This window comes from Schistocerca americana, chromosome 1, assembly GCF_021461395.2.
Source record: "Schistocerca americana isolate TAMUIC-IGC-003095 chromosome 1, iqSchAmer2.1, whole genome shotgun sequence".
Classification (NCBI taxonomy): domain Eukaryota; kingdom Metazoa; phylum Arthropoda; class Insecta; order Orthoptera; family Acrididae; genus Schistocerca; species Schistocerca americana.
In genome coordinates, this window is record NC_060119.1 from 515,804,913 (window position 1) to 515,830,296 (window position 25,384).

At 39.9% G+C, this 25,384-nt stretch overlaps 1 protein-coding gene across 1 annotated transcript in view; it reads left to right on the forward strand.

Moving 5' to 3' along the window:
- The window catches only part of LOC124605167 (protein BANP-like), a 194,381-nt gene that overhangs the window by 144,595 nt on the left and 24,402 nt on the right, over nt 1-25,384 (forward strand). Inside the window, exon 7 of the mRNA XM_047136663.1 lies at nt 19,460-19,573. Within this exon, the coding sequence (XP_046992619.1) occupies nt 19,460-19,573 (114 nt within the window). The remainder of the gene's footprint in view (nt 1-19,459; nt 19,574-25,384) is intronic.

The following is a 25,384-nucleotide window of genomic DNA, read 5'->3' on the forward strand; positions in this document are numbered from 1 at the left end:
GGGGCAGGAGCATAGACACTCTGATGGACCAGAAGCTGTGGCTCCAGGGGACATCAGACTTCTGATCGTACCCTGCCATCCAGAGTTTGCTGTGGTGGAAATGTCCCCCCCGGAAAATGCCCAGAAGGGTACACGTCCAACACCTGAGGTCCATATCATGATGTAGAAGGTGTCGGTCACTGCGAGTTGGGTGGATCCAGCGCCATCAGTAGGACGAGAGGAGGCGAAGGCTCCCTCCCCATGGGGTCGTCCTGCGGTGCCATGATGACACCTTCTGGCAGCTGCTGTGGCTGTGCTGTCCTTGGGATCTGTGAATCTGTGGGAAGAGATACAGAAAGATCACCATGCACATGACATTGGCGAATTTGATTGTAATGTCGGCACTGCATTCTGTCTGGACCTGAAATGGGATACATGCATGTGCCAAGTCGACGACGGATCTCGTCCCATGGCCACCACCTGCTGTCGCTAAAAACCCTGAAAAACACAATATCATGCAGTGTGAAGTGATACTTCTGGCCTCCTTTTGGTGCCGGATGCTGAGGAGGGGGTGGAGCATGTAGTGTGTGCCATGCGAAGTTTGGCCGTCTTCTGCTTGAAGATTCTGACGAAATGTACTGCTTCACTGTTTGACTGTGGATGGAATGGTGCACTAGATAGATGCTGTATGCCATTGCATTTGACGAGAACTGAGGGCCGTTGTCCGACACTATGACTTCCGGCAAACCTTCAAGGCAAAAAATAGAGGACAATGCGTGATCTGTGCTATGTGATGGTGTCGAGTTCATTGGCACCGCAAAAGGAAACTTGCTTTAAGAGTCTAACACAATCAACCAACTAATTTTCCAAAAAGATTCCGCAAAGTCTATATGCACACGTTGCCATGGTGATTGTGACTTATGCCAAGCAGAGAACTTTTGCAGTGGAGAGGAATGATTTTCTGAACATGCGTGATACTGTGATGTCATCTGTTCTATTTGGGTGTCCAAACCCTGCCAGGCACAGTGTCAGTGTGCTAACCATTCCGTACGAACAACCCCTGGTGTCCTTGATGAAGTAACTGCAACACTTCTTTTTGCAAAGCTTTGGGGATCAACATATGTGACTGTCCACTGTCATACTGAGCAAGAATCACATCTTGCTGTATAGTGAGGCTATGACGACGGGCAAAGTATCGGCACACTACAGAGTTCTTCATGCTATGCAATGAGTGAGGCCAAGATGTGCGAATGTATTTGAGCGAAATGTTCAAATCTGAATCAGCTTCCGTGGCCTGTGCAATTTTCCTATAGTTCAGAGGAAAGGATAGAAGCAATTCATAATCATGAGCATCGATGTGACAACTAGATGCACCAGAAGTGCCAAAGTCTGTATCAGGTCCAATCAGAAGATGTGAAAGTACTTTGGCATTACCATGTGAGCTGTTGGATGATACACAATCTTGTACTGGTATTGAGACAGCAACAAAGCCCATCTTCGCAATTTTTGGGCAATTTGTACAGGAACCGGCTTCATTGGATGAAACAAGGACTGCAATGACTTGTGAGCCATTACTAAGTAGAACTTTCTGCCATACAAATAGTGGTGAAATTTGGTGACACCATACACAATAGTCAAAGCCTCTTTCTCTGTTTGTGAATAGTTACAATGTACTTTGGACAACACTTTTGAAGCAAAAGCAATAGGCCCGTCTTTATCACCAAATCCGTGTGAAAGCAGTGCACCAATTCCGTACGAGGAAGAATCAACTTGCAACGCAACTTGTTTGTCAGGATCAAAGTGAACCAAGCATTGATCGCTGGGCAATGCATCTTTAAGTTTTTGAAAAGCTCCTTGTGGCACTCATCTGTCTAAACAAAGGGAAAATTCTTTTGATGCAAGTGATGCAGTGGAGCTGCAATTTGTGCAGCATTCGTTATGAACCGAATATAATAGCTCATTTTCCCTAGGATTGATTGCAATTCTGTGACATTGCAAGGAACTGGCAGCTCATGTGTGGCTAACAAATGTGACTGAAGAGGACGTACACCTTGACTGTTTATGACATGACCAAGATACTGCAACTCAGGTTTAAAAAAATCACTTGTCCAGTCTACACTTTAGTCCTGCATCAGAGAACACATGAAACAAAGCATGCAAATTTGCAGTGTGTTCTTCAGGTGTACAACCTGCTACGACAGTATCATCCAAATAGTTTGAACAGTTTGGTATTTGAGCAGTCATCTGTTCCAAATTACTTTGGAAAATGGCAGGTGCGGAAGCACTGCCAAAAGGCAAATGCAAATATTTAAACAAGCCCTAATGAGTGTTCACAGCACACATAGTCTGAGATTCTTCATCTAGTGGTATTTGCAGATATGCTTCATGCAAATCAGTGTTTGAAAAGTAACGACCAGTGCCTAATCTGTCCATGAGATCCTCTGGGCGTGGCAATAGATAAGTATCAATCAGAGTTTGTGGGATGACTGTAGACTTAGTCAACACAGATGCGAATGTGACCTGAAGGTTTGGGAAGCGAAACCAGTGGTCTTGCCCATTGACTAGCTGATATGGGTGCAATAGCTCCGCTCTTGCAGTTCTTTAAGTTCAGTAGCCACTTTGTCCCGTAATGCAAAAGGAACAGTTCTGGCCTGGCAAAATTTTGGTTGAGCATTGTCTTTCATAGTTATGTGTGCAACAAAATTTTTAGGCTTACCTAAACCTTCAGAAAAAAGTTCAGGGAATTCTTTTAGCAAGCTAGCTACACTGTTTTTGGCATTGAATGCAGTCATTGTCCTGAATTTGAAAGCCAAACAAATCAAATGAATCAAGGACAAATGTGTTCTCACAATCAGATGATTGTTGCACAGTGAAAGCACAGTTTGAGTATGCGAGCAATACATGGCAGGCAAAATACATTTTCCAAGAACAGGAATGTCTTGTCCATTATAAGCCATCAGGTACGTACTAGTTTTAGACAGACATGGGGAGCCTAACCGTTCATATGTGTTAAAATTCAGCAAGACGCACCTGCGTCCAACTGAAATTTCACATTTTCCACAAAGATGCAAATGAACTAAAAGTTTGTTGGACTGGCGTAGCACTGAAGAAAATGCTCACTTGCTAGTTTCACTAATGCCTGCAGCAGGCTATGAATACACTGCATTGATTACATGGGCCTTGTGACTAGATTTTTGTGAGCAGGCAGAGTTCTTATGTTTGTTTCGTTGCAAACTCATGAATTGTACGTGACCCTTCTTGCCACAAGTGTAACACTGTGCATGGCTGGACGGGCAGTCTTGCCATTTGTGCCATGAATAGCACCAAGGGCATGACTTAATTCTGTTCACTGATGTAACCACCTGTTTAGGTAGCTGTTTATGTGGCTTGCCGCGCTTGCTGTTGCTGCCTACTGGGCTGGTCATGAGCAAGGGATGACTCAACCTTAAAAGTTAGTGGCTGCTCATATTTATCAGCTGCTACAGAACCTGAACCATACTGATCTAGAATTTGCACTAAGTGATGAAATGATGGATCTGACAGTTTCAAAATCTCTTCCTAAGTTTGACATCGGTTATGTTGTACATGATTGCATCATGCAACATCACATCAGAATATAAAGCACCAAAAGCATATTTAAATTTGCATTTCCCCATGCAGGTTTGTTACCCACTCGTGATAAGTTAGTTCTAACCTTTTCTTGCAATGAAAGAATTGATACCTAGCTACCACCACATCACTTGTTGATCATAATAGTGAGACAGGGTGTATACGACCTGGGACAACCAGGAGATCCGTAAAAGACCCGGGAATTTTTTAGAATTCTGGGAATTTTTCATTCTTTTCAGTTAATTTTATGTGATTTTGACTGCTAAGAACTGTTACTCTAACAAAGGATATTATTGTATCCTGCTACTGCAAAATAAAACATGAACAAGAGAATAAAACTTGAACTGCAAAGGAAATGTGCCATATATTTAAAAAAAAAAAAAAAAAAAAAAAAAAAAAAAAAAAAAAAAAAAACCACAGTGCTCAGACGAGTGCCTGCCAACAGCAAAATGTGTCAAAGGCTTTAGGAAGACTATGCAATGCTTCATAACAACAAATTACCTCCGATGAGCATGATGTCACAACTGTTTTACATTAGATTCATTTAAGCAGTTATGAGTGGGATCTTGCGCATGCACAGTTGAGTCGCGTATGGGTAATACTTTCTCCCACTTCCGTCTACAGAAATGTCGCTGTTGGCTTTTTAAGCAACAAACCAGGGTATCTGAACTTGGCTGCAATTTTGGTGGTGGGGGGGGGGGGGGGTAAATTTATATTGTTGAGGGGGCAAAAACCTTGTTTCACAAATCGCCTAGCATCTAGCACACATTGGTCTATCAATTATTCAAATGATTTTGAAGTGCATCGGAGTTGGTTTTTGAATGTGTGCACGGTGTACGTGATGTCTCTGGCAGGGGATTCCTCATCACATCTAGAAATAAACTTTCCTGCAGACAAAAGGGGATGAGGTTATAAGAGCTGAGTGGAATAAAGCTGAACGGGTGAGTGCCATTTGTTTATGTGATTGATTGGGAATAGAATAGAAACATTATTGTCACATAACGTGTCATATACAACCAGATGATTGGGACATAGGTGACTCGTCAGTTTAAAGCTACTTCTAACAGTAAGTATACAGAATAATTACTGTTATTTTCTAATTTTAAGTTCCACAAAATGATTTAAAATAATCATGTTGAAAATAAAGTAAAATTAAGAATAAGTATTTACTTAAAGTACTTTTTTAGCATGACAGAATAAAATGTAACATCAAGCACAGTTATTTGTGACAGTCAGTGATAAATTCTTCTACACTGTAATAATACAGAGTGTTTATAAATAAATATCAAGGTTTTAACACTTTATAATATTTATTATATTAAACTTACAGTTATAAATGATATGTCAAATGAAAGAGCAACTCAAACAGTTCTACCAAGAACCTTATAAACGTTCAATGTGAGCACCATTTGTCACACGGCACACATCAAGTCTATAGCCAAGTTCTTCCCAAACATTGATAAGTGTGTCTTCAGTTATCATAGCAACAGCTGCTTCAATCCGGTTTCTTAATTCAGGGAGGTCTGCTGGTAGCGGAGGCATGTGCACACAATCCTTGATGAAGCCCCAAAGAAAAAAATCGCATGGCGTTAGGTCGGGTGAACGTGGAGGCCGTGCAAAGCAAGCCCTGTCATTGGGCCCCTTACAGCCTATCTCGCACTTGGGTACAGTGAAGTTCAACCAGTCGCATACTTCGCTGTGCCATGAGATGCCAAACAAAACTGTTTGAGTAGCTCTTTCATTTGACATATCATTTATAACTGTAAGTTTAATGTAATAAATGTTATAAAGCGTTATAACCCCGATATTCATTTACAAACACCCTGCATTTACTTGCTAGGTATTTTTTTAAATGATGTCCAAGTTATTCTGGTTCAAAATTTCTAAATTTTTCACAGACTTTATTTCCCAGCCTCATACCCATATAGTAAGGTGTCTTCTCCAGCAGTTCTAGCCTATGACTTGGTAACTTATACTGATATTTGTTTCTTGTTTCATAATCATGCTTAAACAGGTTATCCTCAAAAAGTTGTGGGTTTTGCTTAGAAAACTTAATTGTCTCATAGATATAGAGGCCAGGAACAGTCATAAGATCAGGGGCGTTGGACGGAGGTCTGCACAATTGTCTTTTTTCTGCACCTGCCATGGCTCTAATGATTTTTTTCTGTAGCCTAAAGACTCTCTGTAAGTTTGTTTTCTCTGATCCCCAAAAAATTATACCATATCTAATCACAGATACAAAATATGAATGATATTCAACTTTTTTGACTGGTGTTTCTATTATGCTGCTTATAACATTCATTACAAATATTACACTATTTATATGGTGACTAATGGCATCTACATGGTCTGTACACGATAAATTCTTGTTTGGCATTACACCTAGAAATTTGGTACAGTTTGTGGTGGCAAGATGCTTGTCCTCGTGTGGTATGTCTAGTATATGCTGTACAGTTTGTTTTGTGGTAAAGTGAATGATTTGTGTCTTTGTTAGATTTAATTTCAGACCATTATTTCTCAACGAGGCCTCAATTTCAGCCAGAGACTGCTGAAGATGATTAATTAAATTTTCACTTTTATTGCAACAGACTATTGCTGTAGAGTCATCCGCATAAAGAATAGTGTCTGAATTTATGTTAGTCGGCTGGTCATTTATGTAATACAAGAACAATGTTCGCCCAAGGATAGAGTCTTGTGGCACACCTTGTTCTGTCTTTTTCCAACTTGAGAAGAATCTCTTACCAGTTTCTTCTATTACTATTCTTTGTTTCCTGTTTGATAGGTAAGACGACATCCAGGCGGGTAGGGGGAGGGATGCAGTGGCTCTGCGTGATCTGTGTTTACAATTTAGTTATTTTGCTATCTTGTCTTCGTTTACTGCTCTCACGTCAAATGGGGGAAAAAAAAAAAGTGATTTCTGCAGCTGGGAGCTATCAACTGAATTAAAATACATTCACATAATTACAGAATGCTAAAATATGTTATTAGTTTCAGATTTTATTTTATTTCCACCTTTCTGACAATGAAGCATTAATCGCCTTGCAGAACAATGAAGTTATTTTCGTCGCTTTGCTAAAGAAGTTTGGCTTTTATTTGTTTTTCCCGCTGAGGCAGCCAATTTATTTGAATAAAGTGTTTAATTCCACACTATTTGCTAGTTTCAACTGTTCACTGCTTTTCAAGTGCATGTTTTCATCCTCTAGCATGTATGGCATTATGCCATAATAAAGAACCAAACATGAGATAATACAGTACTGGTACTCCAAGAAAATTTACACCCCAAAAACCATACTGAAAAGCTTAATATCAGGTCGAGGCCTACTTCGTTGGGAATCTGGACATACGAATGTACCCTTTAAGGTGAATTATTCATTTCAGTATGGTTCAAGAAATTCCGATGCTCTTCGATTATCCTCTGATGTCTTGTTTCTTTTATTACATAATCTAATATCTTTTAATGTTTTAATATACAGTCATTCGGGCTTTCTACGTCATCGTAGTTACACAAGCGCGGTGACACCTCTTATCTGGTGCTCTCTGGCAACTGCTGGAACAAATCTATTTCTAACAGATCACAGGAAAATCCTGCGAATTGTGGTCTGAAAAACATTATTTTCAAAGTAAATTTCCTTTTACGCAACATGTACTATATACGATGAATTTCTTAAATCACAGAGCTTTTGACTTTCATTTAAAAATCAACTCTTTGATAACAAGCCATTTAGAAGAATTTCGAGCCCAGAAGATCAGAGATTTATGGTAGTATTAAACATTTTACTGGCACATTTGTGTGATGTGTCTTAAAGTGTAAAACGCACAAAAAAGATCAACGTTATATGTGAAAACGTAACTTCTCTTCTAGCTTATTAATCTTTGCAACAAATATTCTATATGAAAACTTTGCTTTTCTTGTAGCAACACTATGCATATTAATTTAAACCATTAACTTCTCCTGTTTGTGTGTTTGTGCTACTTAACAGTGATGTTGCTATTGGCTGACAACATCACATGTCCTATGCTCCGAATGTCTGCTGTCATCAGCTGGTGAGATCATGTGACATGAGCTATGACTGGCTTGCAAAAGCGCATTTAAATCTCGATTTCAGTGCTTCGGAAAGTAACATGCTGTGTTTGGGGGAATTAGAATTTGTACTTTCGTAATATGAAAATATGCAACGTACATGTTGCTGCATATCAAAGAGCTTTCCAAAACATGTTGTTTTCCCCTGAGTTGTGTTTTCGAAAGTGCCTGGAAATCCTAAGACACTGTATTAAACCATAACCATTCAAATGATTGATTAATTTTACAGTTCTGAGGGAAAGTATACTGTCACTTAACATGGAAAAAGTGTAATTTCACCGGGGAGAAAGTGTATTTTTAACCAGGAGATCTGGGAAAAATCTGGGATTTTTTTTCCTCAGCCACATATACACCCTGTTAGAGAACTTACAACCTGCTCATAGGAAAGTTCACTCAGAGTGGCGTTAGGGAACAATTTCTGAATGAGGCGAAAGACTGCACTACCTACCGTTGACAAAAAGTAATGTAGTTTCACAGTGCCTGGTACTTTTTGAGCAATGATATGGGCCTCATACTGTTGCAACCACTTCAGCCATTCCTTTTCTTTTTCGTTAAATTGGCGAAAAGGCGGTGTGGCACTTGGAGCTAAAGTTGTTGCATGTTGGTTGGGTGCGCTGCGTTGGTCTCTTGGTTCACCAGTAACTGCTGTACGGTGTTTAGAAGGGTTGCAATCTGCTGCATCTGAAACTGAAACATCTGTGTTAGCTGCGTTGCATCTATCACTTGCAGCTGTGGCACCTGAGCAGGGGGTGGGAGAGGTGGGTTGCTCATTTTGGAATAAACAAATGAAATAAGTAGACAATGCTAGCAATAAAAATAAGCGCACAAGCAGAGAAAATTTCTGCAAGGCCCACCTGAAAAAAAAAAAAACTATAAGAGACACTTTTAAAATATGTAAACACACCCCTGCGAAGAAAAGACAAAGGTAGAATTAAGGCACCAGCAAAACACAAAAGCCCACGACGAAACAAGACTGAGACAATCAGTGGCAGCTGGTGACTCGGGGTTCGAATAGTAATAGGTTGTCACCTCGTTTATCATGTCCTCGTCGCCTTGTTGTTGTGTCTAGGAATCCTGCAGACTTGGTTCGCTAGGCAAACAATCAAACAAATCGTATTAATGAGTTTTATTACAATGAGATAAGTAAAATACTTAATTTTGATAGATGCATTGCAAGCAAAGGGTATCCAAAATAATCAGTCTTCTTTAGAATAGACAAACAGAAGTCTGTGCTACTTAGAGATTCCAATGAGTAAGCTACGATGTGTCGGCTAGTGAAGTGGTTAACACTGAAGCTGCTGTTGAAGTGGGCTGCCTCTAGCCGGGCATGGTGCTTATGTCCTCTTCACCTAGGGGCTGCAGCTGTCGTGTTGTTTTCCTGGAGGGAGGTTGGTCAGTGTGTGATTGGTTGACCTCTTCTCACAGCCATCTCTTCTCTGTCAGCTCGAACGGCGTGCCGGCGTTGACTTTGCGCCGTAACAATTTCAGATTATAAATATGAGCCACAAATAGAATAGACGTTCGAAGAATACTTCTGGTAAACCTTTTTTTATTAGCAAAATTACTACAACAAAAACCACTATTTTGGAATAGTTTCTCGTGACACATACTATCTAATGATATTCTGTACAATGAAACTGAAAAGAATAGTACACAGACAGGATTTAAACTTGTGCTGTCTGCAATATAACTGTGAACTATAGCCACTGGTGCTACTCTCACTATCTTAGAACAAAGCTCAGATTACTGGTATAGGAAGTAAGCAAAAAACTTCAAAATTGATTTCCTTGGAAACTGTGAGCCATTGGATGAAAAGCCACTAGCCACATGCTCAGACATATGTCAGACTTATCAAAATTTCTGATTTACCGGTCTAATCATCTCCTTGTGAGATACACAAACCTTTGGGCAGGTTGAACTTCTGTGTTTGCAACAATGTGTGCAAGTAAATCCCATTGATGGTGTAACAGGCAGCAACTGCACAAGGAAAGTAGAGGAATATGTCTATTGCCAGCATTGTAAAAATCCTCGTAAATTATATTTATGTGGTGCTGATACTAGAATGAACATTAAATGTGTGTTTCAGTGGCGCAGATATACAGTGTATCAAATTTGCAGCTGACATAACACTAATAATAATAATAATAATAATCACAAAGGGATTAGAAAAAAGGTGCAATACAAATTGCAGATGGTTGGAAGATGAGTGGTAATAAGGAGATCTACAAAAATTTATAGAAAAAAATCAGCAATGATTAAGGGGAGCCGGAGGTGCCTATGCTGCCCATGTTAAAATCACTAAGTGTGAGGAACATTTATGAATAAACTACCAAATAGAAAAATGGTTTAGTATTGCAGTTATGACAGAGGGATTTTGGAGTATCTTTTCTAGTTTCCTTCCAATTATTTTTTTTATTAATGACCCAAATTTTTTTACAAATAATTGCTTTATAATTAAACTGAAATGAAACTACTGAACATATTGCCAAATGGCTGTGTTACAATGTAAGTTTGACCACTAGGAGTGCTGTATAAAAATTTCATCTCTCTAGCTTGAGTGTATTTTGAGAAAATGTTCCTTATATTCGAAAAATTCTAATTTACGGGAAATGGCTATCGAAGTTTCTCAATACATTCCTGCACTATAGGATGGATTATCAGGGTCTTCTTCTTCATCCTCCAAAAGCTTCCTCTTCTGTCTTCTTTTCTGGCCTGTTGTTCCATCATACGTCATATGCCTTTCTCTTCTTTCTGCTACTCTTATCCTTTCTCTGTCAATATTTCTTAGTGCTCGTACAGTGTTCACCCCAGCTGTAAATCCTAATGCCTTCAGAACTTCACACTTTTCACACTAATCCCTTGGTTGTAGGTTGCTATTGCATTGTAAATGCCAAGGTGCAGTGTTTTTATGCTTACAAACACTCTTTTAGGAATCACTTTCCAAATCAAATTGTTTACACTCTCATTAGGATTGTGCGTCTTTTCGTGTAGACATTTGTGTAACAATTCTGGCTGTGCTAAGTCATGAAAAATTGGCTTTATTGTTCCCTCCTGATTCTTGTACATACTGCATATTACCCGCTTTACACAAGAAGTATAATACTACCAACAACAGGCGCAACACTGAACTAATTCGAAACGGTAAACAACAAAGAGACGATGTTCCGCGCTCTTATTCATTGTAGTATCGCAACTTGGTATTAGTGTTAATTTTCTTTTCCCTACGTTCTTCGTCTTCTTATATACACGGTTACTAAAACGTGGCATCGAAACCAGAACAAAAGTGTACGACAATATTAAATGGAGCAAGATGTTCAAAATTCTGAGGAAAATAGGAGTAAGCTGTAAGGAAATACGGGTAATATTTGTCACAGAAAACAATGTAGCAAACCCTTGCACTCTCGCTGTATGCGTAACATAAGGCGCTGTATGCGTAACAGGCCAAGAAAATCCCAAGCAGTTCGCCAGGAAGTCACGAGAGGGTGTTAGATGTATTCAGCAGCCGCCCATTTCCTCTGCAGGCATGGGGGAAAATGGTAATAACTCCACTTCTAGGGCGAGTAGAACAATAATTCAAAGTTTACATTAAAGAGGAATGTTCCAATTAATTTTCGGTAGGGAAAAAAAAAAAAAAAAAAACGTAATTTTTTGGATTTGACCACCTCCGGCTCCCCTTAACCTTTGTTGGAAACAGCTACAGGAATGAATGCAAACAGGCTAAAGAAACAAATATTTCTGGAAGAATAAATCAACAATAGCATGGTGTAAGAAGAAGCAAAGAATTAGAAAGAAACATCATCAAAGAATCGGACACCAGACTGTGAAAGCACATTTGAAAAATTAAAAGAATAATTAACAACTGGTCCCATATTGATCTTTCTGAATTATGAGAAAGAGTGTATTTTATTGTGTGATGCTAGCAGTCATGTGACAGATTGTTTTCTAAGTCAAGAAGTGTAGGGTAAGGAACATCCAGTCACATATGTGTCACAACAATTTATCAGATCAGAAAGGAGCTCTCCTATTGGTGAAAAGGGGATGTTAAGCTTGATGTATGGTGTGACGTACTTTATCTGCTACTTGTATCAGAAAAAAATTTGAGCTGTTAACAGATCATGTAATGTTAAAGTGGTTGTTGGAATTAAAGGATCCTTCAGGCAGATTTACACGGGTCATTAAAACTGGGTGGATTTTGATTTTGAAGTAGTTTGCAAACTTGGTGAGAAACATAGTAATGGTAATGCGAATGGACGTAACTGAAAAATTGGTGTAGTATGGATAGCAGGTCACAGCATTGCTAAGTGCAAAGGGCAAACAACATGTTGTCTGTTCATCCAGGGTGTAGAACCACGGATCCAAGAGTAACTGAACATTACTGTTGGAGAACGTGTAGACAAGACATAGAGCTTCATGTTAAAAACTGTGTGCCATGTGTGCAATATCTGGATTAAATTAACATCATGTGCTGTTACAGGGGTTGCTGTAAGTTACTAACTTTGAAAATTATTGGAAGGATATTTTAGGACATTTTAGCCACACCCAAATGGAAAACCGCTGACCTCTGACCATTGCTATGCTGGTATGATCACTATCCCAAACCAGCAGACATACACAATAACACATGTACTGATAAATAATTGGGTACTGAAGCTCAGTGTTCCAGAAACGATGATCATGGCTCAGGGCAGCAAGTCAGAATTGGTGAAGCACTTATGCCATTTGTTACATATTTGCAAACTGTGAACAAGCCAATTACATCCACAGGTTAATGGAAGAAGTGAACATATACAAGTATGATGCCCCTTACTATGACCAAGAACATTCCCTAACACCTTAAAGGATTATATTAGCAACTGTTACAGACTCTTCATCACTAACACCATCAACCAAAACACTGATATTCACAATAAAAAAGTGTCTGTAGACATTTGCAGGCCACTATTTCTGTTCGAGTCATGTCAGATATATTTGTACATATGGTCTTGTGAAACTCAAAAGATAAACCACAGGCCTATTGTTCTCATTATGCAATAAATACATAATCAGCAAAAATGTAGCTCTTGGGGTGGCAATTTCTCTTCATTCCATAAGAAAGTTGTATCCATTATCACATTGTTGGGTTTTAAAACCAGTGTTATTTAGAAGGGGGGAACAGGCATTTCAGAGCCCTCATACTCAATTTTATATTATAGTTTTGCACAGAATTTAGTAGTCATATGACACTATCCTCTATTGTAGTAGTCTACCACAGCCTTACAGACCACCTCTTTATTAAAATCATCTGTATGAGTAAATCTGCTTCTCCATTTATATCCCTTTCATGACAGATGAAAGCATCCATACCTAAAGCATCTGAAGAAGTTTCAGTGTCACTAACATGTTGCACTGTTTGTTCTTTTTGTGACATTTTTCTGCAGCCAATTTTTATGCTTGGCCAGAGTAATGTTCTATCTAGCTTCCTGTCAGAAGCAAGTTTGTTGAAAAACTTTAAGACATAATATATATTTAGTTCATTTTCTAATGTCTACGTGGCCTAACAACTATCCTATGCACAGAACATTGCTCTTCATTATCACTCATAACCATATGTAAATTACAGTGAGTGAATCCAAATATGCGGAAATACCAGGTGTACCGTTATGAAATGAGCGTTAAGATACAAATGTGTCGACAGGGAACATTTGTTGTAAACGAGCCTTAATTTTTTGTTTGTTTGGTTGGTATGACATCTGTCAAAGATATTTAGTATACATCAAGTCATGGAACAAACAACATCATTTGTTTTCATCGTGCTAACAATGTCGAATTTTGTACCAGAAAGTGATGATTTGCGGAAAGCATTAATTTTTTGTTTTCATTTGAAAAAAAGTGCTGTAGAGTCACATTGAATGCTTGTCGAGGCATGTGGTGATCATGCTCTATCTGAAGCAACATGCAAAAGATGGTTTCAACGGTTCAGAAATAATGATTTTGATGTAAGAAATGAAGAACGTGGAAGACCACCGAAAAGTTCAAAGACGCCGAATTGCAAGCAATATTGAATGAAGATGATACTTTGAGTCAGAAGCAAATGGCAGCAATGCTAAATGTTGCACAACAAACAATTTCTGACCGTTTGAAAGCTATGGGAAAAATCCAAAAGTGTGGAAAATGGGTGCCACATGAATTGAATGAAAGACAGATGGAAACCCGAAAAACCATTTGTCAAATTTTGCTTCAAAGACATGAAAGAAAATCAATTTTGCATCGACTTGTTACTGGCGATGAAAAATGGATTTATTTTAAGAATCCTAAACGGGAAAAATCATGGGTTAATCTGGGACAACCATCAACATCGACTGCAAAACCAGATCGATTCGGCAAAAAGACAATGCTCTGTGTTTGGTGGGATCAGAAAGGTGTGGTGTACCATGAGCTTCTAAACCCCGGTGAAACTGTGAATACTAATCGCTACAGACAACAAATGATCAATTTGAACTATGCATTGATTAAAAAAAGACCAGAGTGGGCCAGAAGACATGGCAAAGTAATTTTTTTACACGACAATGCACCTGCACACAAAGCAAAACTGGTTCAGGATACAATCAAAACACTTGACTGGGAGGTGCTACCACACCAGCTGTATTCACCAGACTTGGCCCCTTCCGACTACCATTTGTTTTCATCAATGGGACACGCATTGGCTGAGGAACACTTCGATTCCTACGAAGAAGTTGAAAATTGGGTGTCTGATTGGTTTGCTTCAAAAGACGAATGCGTGGTGTCCACAAATTGCCAGAAAGGTGGTCAAAATGTTTAGAAAGGAATGGTCAGTACTTTGAATAAAATGTTTTTACTTTTCAATTCAAAGTTAGTGTTTCATTTTCACAAAAAAAACGCTCATTTCATACCGGTACACCTGGTAGCAAATTGTGATGACTGATCAACCGGTACCTGACACAACAAAATTACAGGGACAGAGGCAAAATGGGTAAGGTGTAAGGGGCAATCTTGAGTTGCCTAATGAGTTGGCAACTGTAATAATGTGTTACCCCTTTACCCAAAATCCAGGTATGTGGGATGACCTTCATAAAAAGTAAATAATTGTTTAACCTGTATCCTGTGCCTACCATAACTGTTTGTTACTACTCTTTTTTCCATGTGGCACTTACATTAGTCTCTCTTATTTAATAGCAGCCTTTTGCCCGGAGCTTCACCCACGTATGTGTTCGACACCTATACTGAACACACCACCTCCTCCTCCTCTCCCTCCTCTCCCTCCTCTCCTTCCCACTTCCGTCTTATCTCCGCTCTCTCTCTCTCTCTCTCTCTCTCTCTCTCTCTCTCTCTCTCTCTACCTATCTATCTATCTACTCCTCCCCCTCTCTTTGTTGATTTCCTTCACCCCCTCTCTCTGAGCATATCATCCTCCCCTCCCTCTACACCTTCCATCTACCTCATGCATCTCTCTCTCCTCTCCTCTCCTCTCCTCTCTCTTTCCATTTCCTCCCCCCCACCCCACCCCCTTTCCCCTCCCATCCCATCCTCTAACCATTTCAACCCGTCCCCAGTCATGCTCATTGGCACATGTGGTCCCAGCAATACAAACCGATACTATTCTCGCAACACACCTGTCATGCAGGAGCTTGAAAAGTAAAGCAGGCCGATACTGTTTCCACACAAAATTCCTGTCATGCAAGGGGCTGGAAAAGAAAGTGGTCTTCTCTGCTTTTGGATCTATTTGACTATAAAACCCACAGTGCTGATAGCCATGTTTCCTACCTGTTTCTGTACCAAAGTTGGTTGAAATCAATCCAGGGCTTTGGGAGGAGATCCAGGACAGACACACAAAAGTAAAAGTTTTTAATATTATTCCATTACCTAATGGCCTAATACCAAATTCATTTCATCACAATACCTAGTCATTTGTAAGATTCAATCCTGGCACATATTGTTGCAGGCCATGTTTCAAATAGTGTATCAACAACGTAAAACAGTCATATCACACCAAAACCTTAAAATACTACTCCTTATTCTTCACATGTAAGTCCAAGACTTGCTAGATGCAATCTATTTGCTGTCTGTTTTAGGTAATCCACTTTTCCTATGAATTCTCCCCTCTGAAACTATTTACATTTATATAAGCAACCTCTTCTTATTTCCAGAATTTCGCTTTTTCACACATACCCCACAAGCCACCATAAGGTGCTGTTAGTCATTTCCTTCCCTTTACGCTCACAAATGGAGTGAGACGACCCCTGATTTCTCTTATTTTGTCTTTGCAATTCTAACGCTGATGGGGGCAGCAGGATTGTTCTGCATTCGGCCACAAATGCTGGTTCTTTAAACTTTTTCAACACTGTTTTGTGAACAGAACATGATCTTCCTCTCACCCCTCCCCCCCACCCCACCCCTCCCCGCCCCCACACCACCCCCCCACCCCAACCTCCACCCCCCGGTATTCCCATTTGAGCTTGTGGAGCATTTCTGCAACACTTCATTTTGATCAAACCTACCAGTAACAAATCTAGCAATATGACTCTTAATTGCTTTGGTGTATTCATTTAATCCAACCTGGCAGGATTCCAAAAATTCGAGTGGTACTCAAAAATGGTTGGCACAAGTGTTCTGTATGCTGTCTCCTTTGTAGATGAGCTACACTTTCCTAGAATTCTCTCAATAAACTGAAGTTGACTATTTGCTTTCCACAATTGACATTGACCTTGACCTTGTGTGCTTATTCTATTTCATGTCACTTTTCAATGTTATGCCTTGATATGTAATCAGTGTGTCTGTGTTGAGCAGCACCTCCACTAATACTATATTTGAATACTACAGGATTATTTTTTCTAACAATCTTAATGATCTTACATTTTCACACATTTACAACAAGCAGCCATTCATCACACCAAACAGAAATTCTATCCAAGTCATCTTGTATCCTTCCACGTCACTCGAAGAGGATGTTTTCATGTACATTACATCATCTGCAGCAAACTATTTCATGTTGCTGCTTGTTCTGGCCATGAGTTTGTTTATGTATACAGAGAACAAGAGTAATCCTATCAAACTTTCCTGCGGTACTCCTGACAATGCCAGGTAAAAGTGTTTCAGCTACTCACATATCTGAGAACTTGTCCCGTAAGCTTGAACCTTTGATAACTGTCTGTAGTGTGACACTGTGTGTGACAGTTTCCGTAAATCTAAGAATATGGAATCCCAGTGTCACTCTTCATCCATGCTCATAGTATATCGTATCAGAAAAGGACAAGTTGAGTTTCACATGAGTGATGCCTTTTAAATCTGTGTTGGTTTATGGAAGTAAGCTTTTCTCCTTCAAGGAAACTTACTACGTTCTTCTTAGAATACTGTCAGGAGTTTTCGGAAAAGGCTTTTGGTTTGTAATGTTGCAGGTCTATTCTTTTACCCATCTTATTGACGGGATTCACCTGCAGCTTTTCATTCGCTTGAGACATTTTGCTGGGTGAGAGGTTCATGATAAATGCAAGCTAAGTATGGTTCAGTGTCGAGGCATACTCTCAGTAAGACCCAGTTGAGATTCCATCCATTCATGGTGACTAGTTTTTGACTCTTTCAGCTAATTTTCTCTACTATAGGTATCTATTTTTATGTCCTCCAGTGGGAGTTTATGCGGCAATCAAATAGTTGTTTGTCTGCATGATCCTTCTGCATGAATGATTTTTTAAAATGTGAAATTTAAAACTTGAACTTATTTTCTGCTTTCTTTTGTTGTCAAATTAAATAGATTTACATTCTAGGTACCACATATAGTTCCTTATCTGTTGTAATACTAGAAAATAATTTATGATTGTTCAACCTCGTTCTCTCTTTAGATGGAAACCTTTAACCTAGTGCTCAAATTACTTTTACATGTAAGCTATTGTATGCCAAAAATTTTTAAAATACAGCCAATTTTTCCCTTTACAGAAATTACCATTGTCATAGAGAGAATATTTAAATTGATCAGTATACGACAAATTACTCGAGCTTGTTTCATAACCAACTAATTAATCATAAACTGACAGACACCTCTAATAACACTTTTGGTTCAGTCATTACAACACTTGTAAAATAACGTTATTTGATTTATACTGTTTAAAGTAAATTCGTACTAATCGCTTCCCTCTTTTTTATGTTGGGCATAGTTGCATCATGTTGTAAGTGATTAATTAGTCATACGAAGAAAACCTGAGAGATCACATGTAAGTGTTTTGCATATTACAGTAACATCAGTTTATTAGCCACTTGACCAATCGTTTTTCTGAATTTAGATAATTAGATGATTATAATTGTTTTTCATTGTACATTTTTTACTTTTCCTGAATATACAAGTTTGTACACATAGTAAACAGATAAAGATAATCCAGTATGTTATACAAGCAGAAATCATCACACACAGTTCAGTTGTGTGTCATACTCCATAGAGCATTTGTTGACATGAAGTGCAACTTTACATCTGCTTCATTCAAGGCAGGATCCTTCTTGTTGGCCTCAGTCATTGTAGAGCTTATATCTACTAGAGAGAGCCTTTTTTCTCTCAGTTGGACCTATGCTATTTTCACTAGAAAGTGTCCCTTGTTCCTGCCTTGAACTTCGTGGATTTTGTACTTTGCTTAGGTGTCCATAAAGTGGACCATTCATTTTATAATTGTGAGTTACACACTAAACTAAATGGGGCTACTGTGGTTTAATTAAAAAAAGAAATTTATTCAGAATCTTCTTTGGAAGAAGTCCAAAGCCAAGTCCAGCCCAAGCCTATGACAAACAGTGCATGATGTTAGAACTTGAGCCAAACTGTCTGCACACTTGCTTGCACTTCACAGATTGCATCACAACTCGTACTCAGGCTGGTGGCCCTGGGCCACCTTATAACCCAGATTTTGATGTGGGCCTGTCAGAGGATGCTCTCGATGACCAGTGCCCTCTGGGTAGTAGCGCTACTGTGGTCGACAGTAATGTTGTGTCAGGTATTTTCTCTTGGTAGTGACATTTGGTGGCGCCTCTACAATCTGCTGACTAAGAAAACTGGCAAGGAAGTGTGATGTAGCTTGTGCAGGCTGCTGGAGACAAGACAAAGCTGTTCATGGCTTGTCAGTCCTTAGCACATTTCTTCTGCTGGTAACTTGATTTTCACTTAATTACATTGATAATTTGTAAAGAAAATAGCTACCTATAACTGTAACAACAGAGTCCTGTTTACAGTAAACTACTACTTGTCATGCAGCTATGCAATGAACACCGTTAATTGCCATTTATCTAATGGAAATATTTAATATTTGAGTATAGATAATCAGGTATTTTGTGGATGTGGCTAATGATGCATGTTTTTAATTTCCTTTTGAATTGGAAGGGATTACCATTTTCATACTTTGGTCTACATGGGAGCTTGATTGATATCTTTGCACCAGAGTACACTACTTTGAACTCTAGACCAGGAGGCAAAGTCCACATGAAAATTGCTTTTGTGTGTTGTAATGTGATAGGAAGGGGGAAATTCTCTTATTTATGGCAGAATTTCAGTAAAATCGGGATGTGCATCTATTTAGACAAGTCTGAAAATTTTCCTCTGTCTCATCATAAACATAATTGCTGTGGATGCACAAGGTATTTTTAGATTAACAGTTAACCATGAGAAACAGACAGGCAGCTTTTGTTAACATAGCCTTTGTTAACAGATCTTTGATGAAAATGGTTAATTGTTTTTTCTGTACAGTTTTAAGCTGTGTGAGGGCAATGAGAGAATAGCATTCCAATGGCTTTTTTTTGTAATCTTGGTAATAAAATTTACAGTTAATCCATACACCAGAGGGAGATATTAAGGTGTTGCACGCTACTCCAGAGCAACTCGCCAGACTCCAAGAAATGCGTCATGTTCAAGTTTTCAGTGAAAGTTTGGTAGTACCTGTAAGTATATCTCCATATTGCTTCATAGTCTTTGTTGTATATACACACACTATTAACAAAAGAAGATAATACATAATATAATTTCATAAGTTATATGTTGTTGTGTTAGAATAACAACTGTGTTGTAAAACATTTATATTTGCTGCTGCTTTGGTTGGTTACTATCTACATCTATACTCAGCAAGCTTTCATAGTAAATATCATCAAAGGTACTTCCATATTACTTAGGAGAACCGACTGGTGTATATGTTACTAACAACAGCACATAATATAGGTTTTATGTAATATGGGATTGCTACAGTGTTTTTATGCAGTTGTGCAAGCAGGCACAGTAACATAATAACCACCACCATCATTTTTTCCCTATAATAGTCTAGGAATTATCTAATGAATTTCAGTAAGTATATGTTTACAAAATATCTGATAAGTTTTGTGTAAAATTGTGAATGAAAATACATTCAGAAAGTGTGACTTCTCCAAATCCTTCAGGACCATTTCACTTAGTATCTATGAAAAGAACCAAGAGATTTAGCTCTTTTGTATGTATGTATTTTTCTTTTTCTGACATGTTACACATTCTTGAGAATCTCTTCACTGTGTAACAACAGAATGAACAATGTATTCACTGCAATCTAGAATTGCCTAGGAAAAAAGAAAAGTTTTTCCTTTCAATTACAAAAAGCTATTACATAATGTGAATAAAGTAGTTGTCATTTGTGTTTTCAATAAAAAATGCAAGATTAATGGCTGTTGTTTTGAGCTGCATGCAGAAATTGTTTATGAGTAATTAGAGAATAATATACATGCCACAACCTCAGTTCATTCAATTAATACATTTAGTCATGTATGGAGAGCAGTACTTCACCAGCAAGTGATTTTTTTTCTTTAATATGAATGTTTCCTGTTAATTGTGAAGTCCTTTGAGACGGAAATCTCACTTGGATTGGAGAGAATGGGGGAGGAAGTCACAAAAGTCCTTTCTGAAAATTATTGTCTTGAAATTAACCTTAATCTATTTAGAGAAAGCTTGGAGAACTGAGATCTGAATGGCCAGATAGTGATTTGAACACCATTACTCCGAAATATGCATCCAGTATTTTTGATCAATAATGTTAATTTACATCATCATGTACTGATTTATAGCACTGCTATGATCCTCTTAGCATATAGGGATGAGTGCAATTGCCATATTTCTTGCAATAATTTCTCTTCCAACATCCAATAATTTGATTTTTTTATATTACTGATATCATCTGTGTTAAATGGTCATCTTCAGATCTGAAAGCAATAATAGAAAAATGTAATTGCTGTATCCTGCTGCTAGGGCGTGCGAGTGCTCTGAGTGTAATGTTGCTGTGTATATGTACTTAAATTGACCAGTAACTGTATCAGCATGGACCGGCCACTAGAGAATGTATGTAGGAAGTATGTACATGGCACAGCCTCCACTGCACCAACTGCTGGCAGCTCGGGTCTGTATACGTCCGGAGCAGCAGTGACTCACTCACATTATGTTCTTTTAGTTTGTACCGCTCACAACATTTAGTCTGTGTATTGCTTATATGGCATCTTCTGTGTGATTCTTTTGACTTGGTACATCTGGAGTCACAAGAGGCTTATTTCCATTATTGTTCAGAGGTTTGTGAATAAAGCCATATTTGTGCTACTCAGATTGTTGGTTACTAGATGATTGGAGACAAGTTTCGAATAGTTCCCGCGTGTGCAGTCTTTAGGTACAGTTTTATCAGGCTTATCATTCTGGATGCTCGGTCTGATTGAACAGCTTACTTTGGCACTGATGACTTTGTTGGCTTCCATTAACATAAAGGGTACTGTTCCATCAGTCTATCCACCCATTTTTCCTCTGTATGATGATTCAGCCGAGGATTGGGAAGCTTACAAAAACAGACTCAGACTGTATGTTTTGGCTTTCGGTGGGACAGACTCAAATTTGTGCATATCCTTATTCCTTTCGTGGATTCCACCAAAGGTGTGTCAATGTGTCAGCTTGCCCCTTTATGAAAACCAGCAGCTCATACTTTTGAAGACGTACTGTTATTGTCCACCTACCATTGCAATTGAACGCATGTTAAGTGCCACGAGTTGAATTCTACTGACACCACAAGAAACCTTGCCAGACATACAGAGCCTTGGCAGCTGCACTTCACGGCTTTAGCTGTAAGTGTCAATTCGTTACTGATGTCCATAATGACTCTTATGTCTCGATGGTGTGCAATGCAACTATTTGTTTAGGTCCAGATAAGAAAATGCACCAGAAGGCTTTACTCTGTGGAAATTCCCTGTTGGCAGAAGTTTTGTAAATAGCGGAATCTTTTTTTAAGTTTTTTTGGGTGCCAGGTAATCAAATTAAAGTGTGGAGTGATGCGGCAGTACTGTTACAAGATGCATCCGCTAGGACGACAGCTTGCACGAGGAAGCAGCAGTGGTGGCAGTAAACGTGCGGGCCCAGCAGCTAGCAGACTGAGGCTAGCTCAAGCAGCGGTGACTGCCACATCACCAGTGTCAGCATTCTCTGTTTCCATCTCGTTCTTTATCTTTCATCCAGCAAGAATGATGGCACGCACTAAGTGCTGGGCTACTTGTAATGCTTGCTAGAAGCAAATCCACATTGCCTACATGTGTTGTTTGCCGAAGGTCGCTCAGGATACGGACATGGACGTAAACTGTGTGACTCCCATGCTTGTGGCTTCTCCCAAGTTGTTTATCAAGTGAAGTGTGTTTTTCCAAGTGCTCAGGCTACAGTCTACACAGATGCTGCAGTGATATTGTTGAATTTTCAAACCTATGCAAGTTTAGGCTCACGGTATTTGGCACCAGTCACATAGAAGCTAGTCAGTAATAACAAACATAAAATTGCGCTGTTGGGACAGTTTACAGCATCTGCCTCATACGAGGCAGTGGTTTGTTCTATTACATTTTAGGTGGTTGTTGATGTCAGTGTTGAGAACTTTTTTGGGATGGATGCATTTCAGGCATTTGGATTTTCTAACACTGATGCAGTTCACCTAGTGTCTGATCAGGTACTGTTTTCTCAATTGTAAACACTTTGTGAGAAGCGTTTGGACTTGGTTTTTGGAAGCTATAAGGTGTGCTACAAATTTTTCTCTCATATTTCTTTGAAATCAACAGCTCAGCCTCACTTCTACCATGTGCTTCCTATACTTGTCACTTGGAAATATCAAGTGAAATCAGAAATGGACAGACTTCAATCTCTCTGGGTGATGCAACCTGTTAGGGCTGGTGAACGGTTGTCTCCGCTGGTTGTAGTTCAGAAGCCGTTAGGAAAAAATCACCCCTGTGGCGACTTCAGTACACTGTCGATGTGCAGTCGATCATGGATACATATCTTCTTCCATGCCAGGAGGAACTGTTGGTGAAAATATTGGGTGGCCAGTACATCTCTAAAACTGATTTGTCTGAAGGGTATTTGCAGGTTCCGGTGATGAAGAGTCTCGGCGAGTTCTGGTTTTGAATACTCGTTTTAGTCTCTATTAATATTTGCTCTTTCCTTTTGGAGTGGCTAGTGCCTTGGGTATTTTCCAATGACTTTTAGAGCAATTGACTGTGTCTGTCGCAGGTTGCATTAATTATCTGATGATCTTATTGTCACAGGCTGCTCAACAGCCGAGCACTTGAAAAATTTGCGTACTTTGTATTGTGTCTTACAGTCCACAGGCTTACAGTATAACCTCATGAAACCTCATTTTTTTCATCCTTCTACTGTTTGTTTGGGATTCAAGGTCTCGTGGGATGAGGTTCACCCTCTTCCAGGCCACATTTCTTCTGTTACATCTATTCCTCACCCCTTGTCCACTCAGAAGCTTCAGGATTTCCTAGGGAAGATAGCCTATTACCATAAATTCCTGCAAGAGGTGGCCCCATTGGCCCATCCATTGCATGTCTCGCTATTCAAGAATGTAGCTTTTTACTGGAGGCCTAATTGCGAATGTGCTTTTCAAATGTTGAAATCCAAACTACTCTCGGCCCCTTGTGTAGCTACATTCTCTCTGGACCAGCACTTAATTTTGGTGACTGGCACCTCACAGTACAGCCTCGGCACGGTCTTATTGCACTGATATGCCAACGGTTCTGAAGGACCTGTTGCATTCACCTCTAAATCTCTCACTCCAGTTCAGCAGCATTACTCTCAGGTGGACAGAGATGCTCTATGCTCTCCAGAAATTTCATGTTCTCTTGTGTGGCTCCAAGTTTCAAGCCAATGGGCTTGTGGAATGCCACTTTGATCAGTTGTATCCCTGCTCACTGCCAGAAGCTACCAGTTCACAGGTGTGGCCCCTGTCACCGGCAGCCCACCCCACCACCCTCCGCTCATGCCCACCATTGCTTGCTGTGGAGGCATCCCCGTCCCAGTGGCTGTCTCCTCCATGTGTGGCACCCTGGGGTTCCAGGTTCCTGGTGCCAGGTGCTTGTCTATTCCGGCCTCGGGTCCATTGCCACATCTGACTGTTCCATTCGGGCGACCTCCACCACGCCCCCTGTCACCATCATCACCTCAGCCATCGTTGCGAGTTAGCCCAGCCCCGTCTCCTCTGCACTGGGTCATGCCTGCTGATGAGGATGCAGAAATGGTGTCAATGTTGGTGGTGGCACCCTCCTCCCCGGTGCTGTCGTCACACACTGCACGGTCCCACTGCCCTCGGGTGTGCCCCCGTCTCTGCACATTCGGTCCTATGCTAGGCGTCAGTCCGGCTCATCATTCCAGCCTTGGTGTCAGCCCCAGCTACTGCCGCTCTGGATCCGACGGATGTATCTCTTGTCGAACCGTCAGCATCCCCTCCATTGTCCTTGCGCCCACTTCTCACGAGGAAGAAATTTGCTATATCCTGCTACTAGTGCGTGTGAGTAAGAGTGTACTGAGTGTAATTTCACCACACGTGTGTACTTAAATCAACTGCCAACTGTGTCCGTGTGGGCCAGCCACTAGTGGCCACCTGTAGGAAGTGTGCACATGGCACGGTCTCTGCTGCACCCTCTACCGGCAACTTGCGTCCTTGTACACGCGGAGCAGTGCTGACACACTGTCACTATGTTCTTTTAGTTTGTGCAGTCACATCATTTGGTCTGTGTATTATTTACTTTGCACCTTCTGTATGATTCTTTTGTCTTGTTACTTGTGGGTCATGAGAGGCTTATTTGCATTATTTTGCAGAGGTTTAGGAATGAAGCCACATTTGTTACTTGGTTTGGTTTTATGAATTACTCGGTTACTGCAATAACTATGTACTGTCACAGCGTATTACTCAGTAATTCCATTCATTCACTCACCGTATTCTGTAGAGTCCATCAAAAAAGTGAACTTTTCGATGTGGAATAAATCAAAGTATATATTAAGTTTCTGTGATTTCTTGTCTTTTGTTACCGTGCATACTGTGTTATGAATAAACTTACACTGTACCATTTAATTCTATTCCTGCTTATACTATCCAAATTCAATCAAGTAAATTAGAAACAGACCTGCTAATTGGGAAAAGGCTGCTGCCTCCTCGCTGATACTCGATAACTGTATTTTAATTTAAGCCATTGCTGTCAGTGTTTCTTCCCTGACAGCTGATGTGTTTTGTCTAGTGACGAGGCACTTGGCTACCTTAAGAGAGCGGACTTAGCCTCAGGCATGACATAGGCAGCGTGGTCCCTCTAGTTTTACTAGGGACCACGCCCGGTATTGCTCCCTGACCGGAAGTTGATAACTGGGCTGCAGCTGGCCGAGCGGCCGTTGCTCAGAGGAGGGGGAACTGATAAATGTTGCACTTCTGGCCTGCCGGGAGTGCT